At 33.6% G+C, this 16,580-nt stretch overlaps 1 protein-coding gene across 1 annotated transcript; it reads right to left on the bottom strand.

Moving 5' to 3' along the window:
- On the bottom strand, positions 2,656 to 6,450 carry LOC105173296 (3-hydroxyisobutyryl-CoA hydrolase-like protein 1, mitochondrial). The gene is made up of 14 exons (XM_011094989.2): positions 6,227 to 6,450; positions 6,063 to 6,143; positions 5,864 to 5,932; positions 5,714 to 5,777; positions 5,404 to 5,483; positions 4,994 to 5,077; positions 4,292 to 4,376; positions 4,125 to 4,210; positions 3,896 to 4,017; positions 3,701 to 3,761; positions 3,378 to 3,476; positions 3,199 to 3,300; positions 3,065 to 3,106; positions 2,656 to 2,962 (listed from the first exon to the last, which is right to left on the bottom strand). The coding sequence occupies exons 1-14, from the start codon at positions 6,353 to 6,355 to the stop codon at positions 2,846 to 2,848; spliced, it is 1,221 nt and encodes a 406-aa protein (XP_011093291.1). The 5' UTR covers positions 6,356 to 6,450; the 3' UTR covers positions 2,656 to 2,845.

Raw genomic sequence — 16,580 nt, forward strand, 5'->3', positions numbered from 1 at the left:
ACATGCGTCATGGGTACGTCATGTTATTTCAAATGTGATGACATCTATCTAACAATTACCGTTTAAAATTACTATTATAATTTGCAAAGCTAACAAATTATTAATTGGACCTTTTTGCAGCATTTTTCATTGGCTATACGGTACTATTAGTACCCAGAGCCATATTATCCCAGTATGCTTGAGGTGTGGAGCAGGTTGCCTCGTAGTCCTGCTGAGGCCCAGAACTAAGAAGAAAAATGACGACAGTGGTAACACCATGCGTAATTTGGTGAGAGGAGGCGAGGATGCACCTATTGTCATATCGGGTTCTACTGCCCCATCGTTACAGACACATACACAGATCACCAGTTGGAATGCAGTGGAACATGTAGCTCGTGGAGATGGTGGCCCAGCACTAGCATGCAGCACCTCATTAGCTGCACGACGCAGTGTCGACATGGGATCGGAAGTGAGGGGGATTGGGTCGTGGACTGACTACATTTGCTAGTTTGGCTTGTGCAGTCTGATCGGGGTGCCCAGACATATAGTGAGGGAGACAGCACAGCGCGCTCACGGCGACCACAGGGATTCCCACCACGGCGTCATGACGGTCCTTAGGTATACAATGCCCGCCTGTGAACTTCCAAGTCAAATGTTGATTTAATCAGTAAAAAGAAAACAACTACTCAAGAGTGTAAAATGCATTCGTTTCTTATATATCATGCAGTTGTGTAATTACACTTGGACAGTTATGTAGAAATTGACAGCCTTATATGTTACGAGTAAAAATAGTTTAATTATTCTGTTTTTAACTAATCAATGCTAATTGATTCAACTTTAACTATTTAGATATTTTGTACTCAATATAGTTTTCTATTTGAATGAAATATTTTTCAAATAATAAAAATTTTGGACAGTATATCATTACTGCATGTGTAATGCAGAGTACTTATTGTTCGATTTATCAATTAAATATTTTCACTGTGAATTTAAAGGCGGACGAAATCATTTCCAAGATAATATTGTAGTCCAAAATATCAAAACAAAACACCCAAATTACAAATCCAAACACTATGATGGTATGTTTGGATTTGTATTTTTTAGGTAATTTAAAATATTTTAAAATAAGTAGTGTAAGTTTGATACTGGGATTTTGGAGATAAAAATTACTATTCATTCTCAAATCATATCTCTTTTATATATATATTTTTATGTATAAATATGTATATATATATATAAATATTGGATGTTTAATATTGTAGTTTTTGGATACAAAATTACCATTCATTATCAAATCATATTTTTTTTATATATTACATATATAATTATATATATATTATATATAGAAAGTTGAAAAATAAAAAAACATACAAATAAGGTGTAAAAAATACAAAGATAAATCTTGTCTTTGAAAATGCCAAAATACGAAACCAAACATGGTGTTATATTTTATTTTTTTTCTAAAACACGTTATTTTCATAATTATTATTGTTTTGTTACTATATTTAAATTAGGGTTAAATACATTTTGCACCGATGAAGTATGTTATCTTCATCAATTACCCCTAAACTAAATAAACCTTCATTTACCCCCAATCTTTGGATAATACTTTATATTAAATAAAAATTTGACAAAATAACCTTTGAATATTAATAAGATGATATATTCACATTAATTTCCTCTATTGTTACATATCAGTCAATTTGAAAAGTTTATTCAACTATAATATTGAAAAATTAATTAAGTTCAAAACCATTATTTTAAATTTGAATGTATAAATTGTCGTATTGATAATTAGCAAAATTTTTGAAAATTCACAAATTTTAAGTTAGTAAACAAAGATACATTTTTGCATATTATAATTTCACCATAGGTATAGGTTCTACCTAAACTAAAAAACAATTATTACCATGGATATTATCAAGTTTGGATCTAATGTAAAAATATTATATACAGATATGGATTCTAACTACCAAAATAGGTCTAGATCTAGATATTGCAACCAATTAACAATTATAACGTGTTGGACCTAATTAAAGTTAAGTTAAGGGATGAAATAAAGTTACTAGGCAAAAAAAGAATTGCCACATTAACTCCCGAATTACCTCAATTGATATTTGGGTGCCAAAATAATAGGCTCGATGACCACTTGCAATATTTCTGTCATTAAAATTATATTTAGTGTAATGCACAAACACAAATTTATTAATTTATTTTAATTTAGTACTAACATTAATCTTATCAATATGTGATTACTCCAGTATTAATTTATTAACATCATAAATGAACAAAAATTGAAGTCAAACTGATTGATATATTTAACTATAGAGGGCATTAAAACGAGTATATCATATTATTAATAGTCAATGGTCTTTCTGTCCATTTACATTTAATTTATAGAATTATAAAGATAGGGGAGTAATTGAAGGTTTCTTTAGTTTAAGGGACCAATTGACGAGGATGGTATACTTTAAGAATGTAAAATGTATTTAAACCTTTAAGTTATTTTGTCATTCTTTTCGTTAGTCGTTGATGCATAGCTTAATCATCTACCCAATTATCATGCAGACTCATCGTCAAGACACGGTGATTGTAAGGACTTAAAATAAGCACTTATCAACTTAATTGTTGAAAAATAAAGAGAAAATGTGTGCTTTTGTTTTCCACTTTCTCTTTTTAAACTGCTTAAATTAAGTTGACTTAAACTAAAAATTATAAGCAATTTTCTACCAACTTCTACAGCTTATTGGTACAATTGTAACTATTCTCAATCAACTTGACTTCGCTTCCGTAGTTTTCGTTTTCAAGCACTCCAACTTTTTTACTACCGCTTAAATTACAACTTTTTTCCCGACTTATTTCCACGTCAGAATGCTGCCCGTTGCCTCGTAGGTAGCTCTAGTTCCGGCTCAGATGCCGGCAGAGGTGAAAAGTATTGATCAACCATGTCTTGAGATACATGCTCCAAGCTTGGAGGATCCCACTGCAATTTTCACAAAAACTCACAGCTTTATATTGCAGAATGGCAGTTTTCTTACATTATTACTACACAAAAAAGATCCACACTTGGTATAGTTCAGTATACCTTAGGTGCAAAATCTTTGTCTACTGGTTTTGCTCGAACGCCCTAACAAGGGAGTAAAGACGTGGGATTTTCATTAAAAGCCAGCCCATCACTTGCAATAGAAGAAACTGCATTTTCAGAGAAACGGGTTATACCTCACAGAAGTCACCGGTTATCTGCCCGGAGATTGCTTGTACAGACATTCTGTACTCACGAGTAAGGCACTGCTCGAGAGTTTGAGACCTTCCTTCTCGTATCTGCACATTCACCAAAGCAAGTATCCCCACCGCACGCATGCATATGTAATAACGTTTGCAGAGGAAGGAGGTCTTACAGATCGTAAGGAAACCTTTAAGCTCAACGGTGCAGCTTCTTTAAGTTTCTTGACGGTTGATACACACCAAGCGTCGTTTGTTCTTGCAGCCTCGTTTTCCTAGGGAAATCAAACCTTAAATCTTCTATTCCTCAATAATTTTAAGCTTATTAAGAATGATGTCCCACTATCATGGAAAAGAACATGAAAAGAAACAACACTGGTTGACATTCAGGACATGCATACATGTATCTCTCAGCTACTTCAGGAAATCATATGAAAGAATGTCTGAGATTACAGATGTTTCCGGTGCTATCAAATGTAAATAACCGTTACGTGCTTACCAAAGATTCAATAATTTCCTCGACTGTGTCACGGCTGAAACATTTGTTGAGTGTCTGAATCCTGACAGAATAATTAATCAACTTAAATCATAGAATACGCAAGGATAATCTAATAGATCATAGCACAATCACATTAGCCACAATCTTTCAATAAAGAGCTACTAGATAACAGCTGCTGCCCAGCAAACAAAGTACCTGTGAACTACACTAGTTGGATCCAGCTGAACAGGATCTCCAAGACTTCCTAAACAAGTCTCGATAACAGAGGGATCGCCAGTCACCAAGTTTCGTAGTTGTCTTTCGACCAATGGAAGTTTCTGGATTTCAGATAAACGATATGATGGTATTGCAAGAAAAGTCCACCAGGTAACCAGAAACGACATCGAAGATCTAAAAGAACACAAAAGATGATTAGTAGACTAACCGTGAAAAGTGAGTAGTTGGTAGCAAGTCCACATGATATCATTTCTGCCCCGTTAAGTTTCTCGCCTGTCAGACCCAGGTATTCTCCTGGAAACAATTAACAGATGTGAGGTGTAATCAGCTGCCGGAACAGTTTAGAACTTTAGCTAATGGAAATAAGAATTTTACCCAAATATCCAGGCAAATGGGAGAGGTAAAAGGATGCCCCAGCATCTGGATGCAAGCCAATTAATGTCTCAGGAGTAGCAAAAATCTGCAGTTATCAGGCCCAAATATACTTTAATAATCAGAACAAAATAAATAAATAAATAAAGTTACATGCAATATGTGAACCGAATGCCCAAAATTTCCCTTAAAAACACAGTAGAAGTTTCATAGAAGTAACAGAAAAAAGAGTTGTCTGAGCTCGGGATTAAGATTATGACATTTCTATTATGGTGAGTAATAGAACATGCAGTATACTTTTGGCGTTCTTTCTCATCTAAGATCTATTGTTGTATCCCTGTTAGGATTTTTCTGCACCAAATGTCTGTGGACTGGTTTAGTGCATGGTAAATTCAGCTATGAACGACTCGTCAAAACGGGGACGTTGGGTAGATGAACTTGGATTCTTTGGCCAAATCTTATTTGGAGTTCACTCTATCAGCTCTTAACTCATGTGGACGGGGGCATCACACCAAAATTTGTCGAGTTCAAGCTTAACGCTTTCAAACTTCCAACAAAGACAAATCCAATCTCTTTGACAATGAGTGAAACACACAAACATACACACACACAGATGATCGCTTACTCAAACAGAGTGTAAATACCTCTTATTAAGCGACAATGAAGAGAAGGACTAAGAAAGAAGCGATATTATGTGAATCATACAGTTTTATCAGTAGCAACGCGAAACGTGCCAGGGATTGAAATTCCAGCGCCACCACCCATAGTAATCCCATTTAAGATAGCCACCTGCACTAAACTTAGTCGTCATAAATTCCCATCTGAAGGAAAGAAATAATCGAAAGATTAACATATCTTCTTTCCAAAATCATGGTACTTCTTGATCTGACCCAATGGTCATCCATTACTTAGACAAACCACATAAGTCTCCTCCGAACAGAACAAGATTTGAAATAAACACACCACATTTTCGAAACCTATCTTTTTGACGTTCTTACCAGTATGTCAGAGTAAAAGGAAGTAGGAGAAGCGACTGATAATGCAATAATGATAAAAACGCAAGACAATCGTGCATGCAACAATGAGCAAACGATTGATTGATGCTCAGCACTCACGTGTGGTTTCAAATAAGTGCCAATAAAGTACATCAAACTGTAGGCCTTCCGGAAAAGCTGTTTACACTCTTCTAGATTTCCTGCATGAAAATTTAGTCAAAAATAGAGCAAGAGACCGGCGATCAGAGTGAATAACTATTCTCACCATCAACAGAAATAGAGCAAGAAACCGGCCATCAGAATGAAGCGTTCCAGCATTATAAACTTATTTACAAAAATATAGTCCAAGAACAACACCTACATACATGCATATACATATGAGAGATAGAGAGAGAGAGAGAGAGAGAGAGAAAGAGAGAGAGAGTTGGACCTTCTTTCATCAAATTATAGAGAGAAACAATATCTCCACCAGCACAAAATGCTCTGCCTCTGCCCTTCAAGAATTTCAAACCTATAACTCTTCAGAAAACTCCAATTGAACACCCAAACAAAGGGATTTATTGGAAAAAGAAAGATATACCTTCAAGATTACAAAGCCAATATCAGGGTCATCCTCCCAATTTTTGTACAACATTTGAAGCTGGGACACCTTTTGCACCATCCACACTCAAGGTTTTTACGTAGATTATGGGCCAAAACTAGTTACAAACTCATGTAATAACAACAACCCATATTGTAATTTTCTAACACACACACTGCAATCAACCAAAACAACTGACCATTGGTATATTAATAGCATTCAGCGAAGAGGGTCTGCTCAGAATTGCTGTTCTTGAACTCCCAGTCCCTTCAACATCAACCTGAAACATTTACCCATACAATGACAACCGCTTCTTAGTCAAAATGAGGTGATCTTTTTTAACATGGATTTATCAGAACTGACTATGTTGTCGGAATCATCAACAAGCGGATTGGCGGAGAGAGAGATCAGCCTCCTGTAGCCATAACTGGGCTTCTTGAGAGATAAACAGCGCTGGATGAACATTGCAGACCTATTAATCAGCATTATCATTATCTTGATATAGCCCCTCTGCTGAAATCAAAATTGGCAAAACTCCCAAGTTTATAGTACTCTCATTGCATATATATGTAGGCTGATTCTTGAAACTCTATCATTAGAATTGAAAGGAGGGATTTTTTCTTTTTCTTTTTTTTTCAGTGTGCAGTCTGTTTTACATATTTAATTCACTCAAATTCAAAAATTAATTTAATATATCAATTGAAACGCTCCAAACATTATAATACATAATTATAAGATAATTGATAAATCTTTGTCAAATATAGTTGATTAATAAATAAATTATAGGTTATAGTTTGAATATAATAGAATTTAAATACATTAAATTGGAGTTCGTTATAATATTTGAAGTAATTTATATTAATTAAGAAAATCTAAAAAGGACGTAATAAATATTTTAAAAAAATTAATTAAATAAATAAAATAATAATAATATTATATATATAAATAAATAATATATATTGATATATATTAAGAGAAAAGAAAGAGAGAGAGAGAGTTGAGAGCGGGAGGAGGGGCCACAAACCCCCACCGCCTCACCTCTCTTTCTTTTTCTCCATGCAAACACAACTTGCAATACCTCTCTCGGCGAAAAAAAAAAAAAAAGAGACAGGAAATTTATATTTTAATTTTTATAATTATATTATTTAATTAGTTCGTGTACTAAATATTATTTATATTGATTGATGTACTATTTAACGAGAAATATATTACGAAGTTGGTTATTTAAATTAGTATCGAAATAAATATCACATTGAATATAAAAATAATATCGTTGAGTAATTAGATTATTAAATTTGTTAGATTTAATATTACTATAGTTAATTTATATAATTCCATCAAAATTATTAACCAAATACGTAATTTTACGTATTGTTATTTAATTAAATTATATAGTAGCGAGATATTGACAGGAAATTCATAATATTATTCCCAAATTATATTTAAGAAATATTATGTTATTAAAGAGGTAAAAGATTTAGGGATGTTATTAAAAACGATAGTTATAAATATACAAGGGGTTTGGTTAAATGAATCCCTACGAATTAAATGATAAATTATAAGTATTTTCATGAAGTTTAGAGTGTCTAGTTATTAAGAAGAAATAGAACGAAAATTTATATTTCGATAGAAATATAATATTAAAGGATTATTAGAAATTATGCGAATGATATTAATATTCTATTTAAAAATTACGATATTATCGATATATTAATCGTATGCTTTATGATTCATTATATAGGATACGGGGTAAAGTGAAAGGATTGAACCATTATCTATTGAGTAGTTAAAGCGTTATAAGGTCGAGGTAAATAAATAATTAGTATTATCTATATATGTTCCCTTTATTTGTAGTATTACTTTTATATCAATTTGTGATTCATGTTGAAGCTGATTTATTTGAAAATACACAAGTGGTGGATGATTTAATTTAATTGACAATTTGGTGTACGTGAAATAAGAAAATATATTAAATATTACATTTGTGTATGATGTGTTGTGGGTGTCTAAAAATAAGAATATATCGATATATGATTTTACGTTACTACTTAGCTTACAAGAATGGTGATATGTGTAAATGAGGAAGTGGTGGAAATTGAATATAATTGTGATGTTAATACCCCTTGATGTTGTTAAAAAGCCCGTAAGACGAAATGAAATGAAAAGAGCTATGATGCGATATGACAAAGAAATGAAATGATAAGAACTTTGATGCGATATGAAAAAGATGTAATATGAAAAGAGGTGATGCGATATAAAATATCTATGATGCTAAATAAAAGAGCTATGATGCAAATTGAAAGAGTTGTGATGCGAAATGAGATTGATGAGCCGACTATCAAGGGAATTCACTTGAACTTATATAACGGTGAGATTGAGTTGACGGGAAAAACACGATATCACCTTCTAGTAAGCAAACTAGAAAAAAAGTGAGTTTAATTGATTGTTTTATTGTGAGTTAGCTATGTGGTGCAATAAAGCTGATTATATTGAAATTAAATTGACTGTAGTCTATGTGTGTTGCTTACTTATCTTGTTTGGACTATATTTGATATACAATGTAGATAGGGCTGGTTATTTACTTACTGAGTTGCAGGCTCATTCTTCTGTTGACATTTTTTTTCAGGAATAGATCATGAGGTATCTGCCTATCGAAGGCTAGGTCCAAACGCTATGTTCCACCAGGTCAAGCCAGTACGCAGTTTTCTCCTCATTGTCAGTTAAAATACAAATCACATTTGTTTTGTATAAAGAGGATGTAATAGCATTGAGATTACGTGTGCATATTTATATATATAGATATAGGGTTTACTTTAAGTATAATGTTTAGGAAAGATATAGTTGTAGTAGCGATAGAGGGCGCTATATCAATAATTCATACAAATGGATATATTCAAACGGGTTTAATGCAATATAATGTAATTTACACTTTATGATATTACAAATAAACAAATTACTTCTTTATAAAAAAAGAAAATAGCAATTTAGTCCTCTTATATTTTTTAAAATGAAGCAATATGGAAGTAATTTGGTCATTTGTAATATTACAGAAGCTACTTGCATTTTTTCCATGTTCAGACCAAACAAATGAACAATATACTACTATAGAAAAGGAAATACACTTACATCCATAAAACTCGAACTCACCAGACAAAAAAATAACATATTGCTATAAAAATAAATATACATTCATATATATTCGTGAAAGTAGAACTACCAAAAGTTACAAGACCTCAATTTTACGGATCAAACAATGCATCATTGCAAAAAAAAAAAAAAAAAAACTCTTTCATCAATTTAAAATGAGAACTCGTTAAATATCAAATTTGATAGACTATAATGGGATACATTTCGATAAATTGATCGAATTATTCAAAATCCAAATTTTCATTTGTATCGAATACCAAACCGATTTCTTGATTTATACATGTTAATTATTATAAGTACCAAATCGAAATCTTGATTCGATACTCATTACAAGTTATTTTAAGACCTCGATTATTAATTTGATTTTTATTTTAGTACATCATAAACTAGCTTGAATCGAATATCGATTTTTATATTATTTAAATAGAAAACAAAAATGAAGTTTCTTTGAAAAAAATCAACCTATCGATTAATGAATTGTATCAAATCAGTAAAGTTTGGTAAATTATTGAATCGCATTGAATGATTTGATTCGAAAGTGTACCGTTTTTTCAATTCGATTTAATACGAGAATACCAACTACACACTCAGAAGTTAAAAGGTGTTAGGCGCGCTATGGGCAGGCACAGCTACCGAGTAGCTAAGAACGTGGCTGTTACACACTATATATTATGAAATCAATTTAGATATGAAAATTGTTGGTATTTATGATTTTATTTATTTGGTGGACTATATGATAAATCGGTTGCTTTTTGTAATAATAATCATAATATTCATGCTCACTTATAAAAAAAAGAAGAAAAATGCAAACAACCCCTAAATATCGTAAATGAGCAAATTATTCTCTTATGAAAAAATAAATAGCGATTTACCTCCCTTTATTTTTTAAAATACAACAATTTACATCCTTATGATTTTTAAAATGAAGCAATTTACCTTCCTATATAAGGAGGTAAATTGCTTCATTTTAAAAAGTATAGGGAGATAAATTACTATATTTTTTTCATATAGGGTAATGTGTGCTGAGAAGCTTCAAAAATCTCCATTCATGGAGAGGATCTTGCAAGCAGGTATAAAATCTGAGAGGAAGATTTTTATTGAATTGAAAGTGGGAGTGGATACCCATTTAAATATACAGAGGTACAATGCGGGTGAAGAAAACAAACTTCAGCCACCTCATCTATTCTGGTAGAAAAACGCTAATTACTAATGAGAAACGCTAAAAGAGAAAAGAGCACTATGTACAATGAAGAAATTGCTAATAACTAAAAAAGAAAAAAAAGTGCAAAAGCCCTTGGATAAGTCGTGAATGCGAGAATGTGAGATGCTCTGTTTTATGCTGCTGCTGTGCTGCACATGAAGAAACTGCAGCAGCAGCTCCACTTCAACACCCCCCTTCAAGCTGGGTCTAAAGGACGAAGCAAACCCAGCTTGGACATGAATTTGAGACAGGCAGCACTGGGAAGTGATTTCGTGAAGACATCAACAACTTGTAACTTGCTGGAGATAAAAGAAGGTAGGATGAAACCTTCTTTATACTTGTCGCGAACTACATGACAATCAATGTCGAGGTGTTTTGTACGTTCATGAAACACCGGATTAGCTGTGATGTGTAAAGCGACCTGATTGTCACACCAAAATGGAATGGGAGTCGAAACTAAAATCTGGAAATCTTTGAGCAAGAAAGAGATCCATTGAAGTTCACAAATAGAGGTAGCCATGGCACGATATTCCGCTTCGGCTGAAGAACGTGAGACGGTGTTCTGTTTCTTGGTCTTCCAGGAGATGAGAGAAGAGCAAAGAAAGATGCAAGCTGACCAACGTGTATCCATACAGGAGCCCCAATCAGCATTAGTATAAGCTGCAAGCTGAAAATTAGAGGAGGAAGGAAAGAATAAACCTGTAGTCAAAGAGCCCTTAAGATACTTCACAACGTGCAAAGCAGCAGACCAATGTTGATCAATGGGATGCTGCAGAAATTGGCTTAGTTGTTGTACCGTAAACGATAGATCAGGACGAGTGAAACCAAGGTACAACAGGCACCCCATCAGCCTTCTATATTTTTTCAGGATCAGGAAGAGGGGACACAAGTTCAGAACTGAATTTAATACCGTGAGGAAGAGGAGTCAAGACTGGATGTGCATCAGTCATCCCAGTATCAGTGATAATATCACTGATATATTTCCTTTGTGTAACACTGATTCCGTCAGAGGAGTGGGCAATCTCCAAACCTAAAAAATATTTCGCGTACCCAAGATCCTTGATTGTAAAAAGATCATCCAAGTAAGCCTTAACCTCTATGATTAGTCCCTCCACAGGACCCATGATGAGAATATCATCCATGTAAATGAGCAAAGCTAAAAAACCACAACTAGTGAGTTTAATGAATAGGCAATTATCGTGGGCAGACTGGAGAAATCTGAATGCACTTAACTTCTGAGTGAATTCATGGTTCCATTGGCGTGAGGCCTGTTTCAAACCGTAAAGTGATTTGTGTAATTTGCAAACCATGCCAGGTTGCATAGAATATCCTTCGGGAGGCGTCATGTATACCTCCTCATCTAAACGCCCATGGAGGAAGGCGTTGTTAATGTCAAGCTGATGAACCAGCCACGAATAAGCTGCAGCAATGCTAAGAAACACCCGTACAGTAACACTCTTAGCTACCGGAGAGAAACTCTCAGTATAATCTACTCCTTCAATCTGAGTGTACCCCTTCGCGACTAGACGAGCCTTATATCGACTAACACTTCCGTCAGGATTCAGTTTTAACTTGTAGACCCATCATGAACCAATGGCTCGTTTCCCATGCGGTAGATAAGTTAAACTCCACGTATTATTCCTTTCAAGACCCTGAATTTCATCCTTCATTGCCAGTTCCCATTCAACGCGTCCCTGAGCTTGAGAATAAGATCTAGGTTCTTGCAAACAGATAACTGGGCAACAAAATGCAAGTGTGCAGTGGAGAGAGTAGAGTGATGATTGCAGACATAATCAGATAGCCCCATTATCAGTTCGTATGTGTTTAATGGATGAATGAAACTGATTCTGGGCATATTTAAAGAATGTTTTTAACAAAGTAGGATTTTGGCTTTTGTGTCTCATCAAATATGTCCAAGTCGCACGAGTGTAATCTTCCACAATCGTAAGAAAATAATGACAATTGGACAAAGTTAGTTTATGATAAGGTCCCCATATGTTGACATGTATAAGATTGAAAGGTTTGTATGTCGAAGAAGTGCTATGGGGAAAAGACAACCTATGTTGTTTAGCAAGAGGGCACACAATACATATTTCAATATTTTTAACAACATTTTTCACGGTGGGAACATGTTCAAGCACTTTGAGCGAGGGATGCCCCAACCTCTTGTGCCATAACAAAGCATCAAATTCTATAACACGAGATACAAAGTTCGAAGAAACAGATTGGAAAGATTTGATAAAAGCTATATCAAAAGACTGTTCATTGAGAATATAGAGATGTTTAGTTTGCTTTGCCACTGCCACCACCTCATTAGTCATCCAGTCCTGTATCAGACAACAAGAGAGAAAGAAAGTGAAACGAAGTTTAGAAGTGGTACAACTTGCTAACCGAGATCAAGTTAGACTGAAAGTGGGAACGTATAGCACATCTTTAAGCACGAGTCTCTTAAATAAATTTATGTGACCAGATTGTTTAGTTTGTATTGAGGTGCCATCAGGTAGATATATAGATGATGTGAAAAAAGATTTACTCAAAGAGTGGAAAGCATTGACATCACTGCACATATGACTTGTTGCGCCAGAATCTATAATCCAAGAACTTGGATGCAAATGCTCAATACCAGTAAAAGTGCAGTAGTGTACACCTGCAAAATTTTCTGAACAACTTACCTGGGTAGGTCTGAAGGCAACTTTTTCAGCATCTTCATAAGCTCCATGACCACATCATTAACTGAGGATTGATCCTCCTTTGCACTTCCTTTTGAAACTTGGGTTCTGGTCCTTGTGCAATATTTACTCTGTTCGAACCCCCAACACTTTTCCTTTTTTGTTCGTTTAATTCTTTATACCATTCCAGCACTCCGTGCAACTTGAAACAAGTACTTTTGTCATGACCTGTTTTGCTACAATGCTCGCATTTCATACTTCGTTTATCCACTACTCCTCTCTTTTTGTATCTCTGTCCTCTCAGTAATTCCTCTCGTTTCTTGGTTGCCCCTTCAGCAAACAATGCTGCTCCCTCAAGTGATTCACCCATGTGTACTTGCCTTTGCCTCTCTACGCGTAAAATCATCGAATAGACTTTATTTATACTTGGTAGAGGTTCAACAACCAGAATCTGACTCCGCACATTATCGTATCTTCATTCAGACCCATAAGAAACTGCATAAGATGATTTTGCTAAATCAGGTCCGCCATCGCCTTAGCGACATTGCATATACAGGCGCATCCACAGGTACACTCAGGTAATGGTCTCAGCTGAATTAGTTCATCCCATAGCATTTGGATTTTGGTGAAATAGTCCACAACTAACAAATCTCCCTATCTAACAGATGCAATCTCTCGCTCCAATTGATATAAAAGTGGTCCATTACACACTCCATACCTTTCATTCAAAGTAATCCACAAGGTTCTTGCAGATTTTGTGTATATAAAAGCATTAGCGATGTTTTTAGTCATCGCATTAAGTAGACAGAACGTCACCATACAGTCAACACGCATCCATTGTTCCAATAACTCAGGGTCTTCTACAAGTTTTGCACATGTGCCAGTAATAAAATCGAGCTTCGATTTTGCTCCTAGAGCACGACGAACAGCTCTACTCCAACTCAGAAAATTTTTGCCATCAAGATGTATGGATACAAGCATCATACCTGGATGCTCTGAGCTATGAAGCTGCAGTGCTTCGGACTTCAAATGATCCAGCGCATTTATAGTGGTTTGAGTCACAGCCTCCATCGCCATGGCTACTGCGCTTCACAAGTGCTCTATTTTGTGTGTCGCGGAAGTAGGATCAGAGACCTTCAATCGAAGGCTCTGATACCATGCTGAGAAGCTTCAAAAATCTCCATTCATGGAGAGGATCTTGCAAGCAGGTATAAAATCTAAGAGGAAGATTTTTATTGAATTGAAAGTGGGAGTGGATACCCATTTAAATATACAGAGGTACAATGCGGGTGAAGAAAACAAACTTCAGCCACCTCAACTATTCTGGTAGAAAAACGCTAATTACTAATGAGAAACGCTAAAAGAGAAAAGAGCAATATGTACAATGAAGAAATTGCAAATAACTAAAAAAGAAAGAAAAGTGCAAAAGCCCTTGGATAAGTCGTGAATGCGAGAATGCGAGACGCTCTGTTTTATGCTGCTGCTGTGCTGCACATGAAGAAACTGCAGCAGCAGCTCCACTTCAACAATGTGCTCATTTCCAATATTATAGGGGGTAAATTGCTATTCATCCTAAGAAAAAATACTGTTGTTTTAGCCCGAATTTTATGTATTTTTAATTATTATAAATGAAAAAATATATATATTGGTGGACTATATCTTGAATTGATTATCTTTAAATACTACTCATAATGTTTATGCTCATGTTATAAAAAAATGTCGTGTTAGTCCAAATTTCTTACTTTAGTTATCATAAAAGAAAAGTTAATTACAATGCATCAAGATTTTAATAAATCACCACGTGTTAGGTTGGATAGGTATCAGATATTGACCTATCTCCAGACATGTATTGACTATGGTATTTATGTGTCTACTAAAAAAAGAAAATAGACACGGTGTTGGGTACGTTGTTTATGTGTCCACATGTATAATGAAGGTCAAGGTTGTTTTTCTAAAGTCTTTCTTCTTCGTATAACTCAATCTCTATTTGATTATAATAATAAATATTTGAAGCCCTCTACTTGGTATTAAACATGTTCATATTATTTTAATATTGATTTTACGTTTTGTTTTATGGTGTTAAGTATTATATATTTTAATTTTATAATAATTATATATAAAATAAAATAAATACTATAATCGCGTGGCGTCGTATTCTAAGTTTTTTAGATTTTTTTTGTTGCAATATTTGTGTCGTGTCTTGTCATGCTTGTGAGATACTATGTGTTTATGTATCATATATATATATATATTTAGTGGTGGACTATATGATGAATTGGTTGTCTTTAAATAATAATAATAATAATAAGATTCATGCTCACCTTATAAAAAATTGTTGTGTTAGTCCCATTGTCTGTATTTTTAATTTATCACAAGAGAAATTAAAATTCTAGTACTCTCTTGTGGACTTTGCTTGGACATAAAAATTTGAAAGGATGTGATTCGGATCGAAATATACAACCTTCATTCAAGAATTTAATTTCGCTATATTTTTGCACTAAATGTTGAAGATGGGTCCTGAGAAAGAAATAAATACGTTAGCTTAGTTGGGTTCGTCCCCGTCTAAAACTCTCCGATGCTCAAATTAGTTATGTTCGAGGTAGAAAGATGCGATCCGGCGATATAAATGAAGTAGAAACCAATAAATGTATCTTACCATAAATGCTTTAAATTTGAATTATTTATAATGCCTATATGTACAGAATGGACTGGACCACGTGACATCATCCTGGTGTCCCTTGTCCATAATTGTGCGGTGGAAGATCAGACTGCTCATATGGATGTGGGTCTCGACTCCTCGAACGGGTTTTACTCCAAATAAGGGACTTGTTTGTCCTTTCTTGAAAGATGAGGTAATACCCTCATCAAGATGAAATATTAAGCACATTTGTATATGTGATAATGTTATGGTCAAAAGAATTTAATTTGAAATTATTAAAAAAAATACAACTATTAGTAATAAAGGATATAAAGGGTAAATTACATTTCGATTATCCGAATTATGTATATTTTTACACTTTTTTATTGGAATTTTTGTGTCAGTTTATCTCAACATTGTAAAACTTACATTTTGCCATATATGACATTTTTTTTAATGATTTTTCTACAAAAAAAATATTACATGTTGTGTACATGTAAAAAATATCACATCACATAACCCTTAGATATCATATGTGGACTGCATATGATGTTTTATTGACAAAAAATTTGGTTGAAAAGCAGTCATAAATGACAAAGTGCAAAATTTCATAAAGTTGAGAATGTAAGTAGACACAAAAAAAAGTTTAGATTGCAAAGTGTAAAAACAATTATAGTTCGAATGGCAAAATATAATTAACCTAAATATAAAATAATATTTCAATAGGTGTTTTCTTAATAAAAGCTACAAATTGTATTTTTTTTTTTAACTACACTGAATAGTATGTCCAATTATAGAATTTTTTTAATTCATTAATTAACCTTAAGAATGTGGTTATGTTTGGAATTTACGTACATGATCTTTATTTGTATAATCAATTTTTGATAATGAATTCAAACACTATATTATTTTTTTTTTTCAAAAAAGTTATTCTAAAATAAATTATCTTATAATCAATTATACTGTCATTACGTAAAATTGGGCTTTTGAATAATTTATTTATTTATTTTTTCCTTTTGAGATGTAAATATTTATTTTATCCAACATAGTCAATCTCTCCAA

Source organism: Sesamum indicum, linkage group LG11 (assembly GCF_000512975.1).
Source record: "Sesamum indicum cultivar Zhongzhi No. 13 linkage group LG11, S_indicum_v1.0, whole genome shotgun sequence".
Classification (NCBI taxonomy): Eukaryota; Viridiplantae; Streptophyta; class Magnoliopsida; order Lamiales; family Pedaliaceae; genus Sesamum; species Sesamum indicum.

Excerpts from the sequence above, each read along its gene's own strand:
- LOC105173296 (XM_011094989.2), bottom strand. The coding sequence starts at position 6,355 with ATGATAATGCTGATTAATAGGTCTGCAATGTTCATCCAGCGCTGTTTA. Across the intron at positions 5,933-6,062 it reads ATGCTATTAATATACCAATG|GTGTCCCAGCTTCAAATGTT; the intron begins GTCAGTTGTTTT and ends ATGGTGCAAAAG. Across the intron at positions 3,301-3,377 it reads TAAAGGTTTCCTTACGATCT|ATACGAGAAGGAAGGTCTCA; the intron begins GTAAGACCTCCT and ends GTGAATGTGCAG.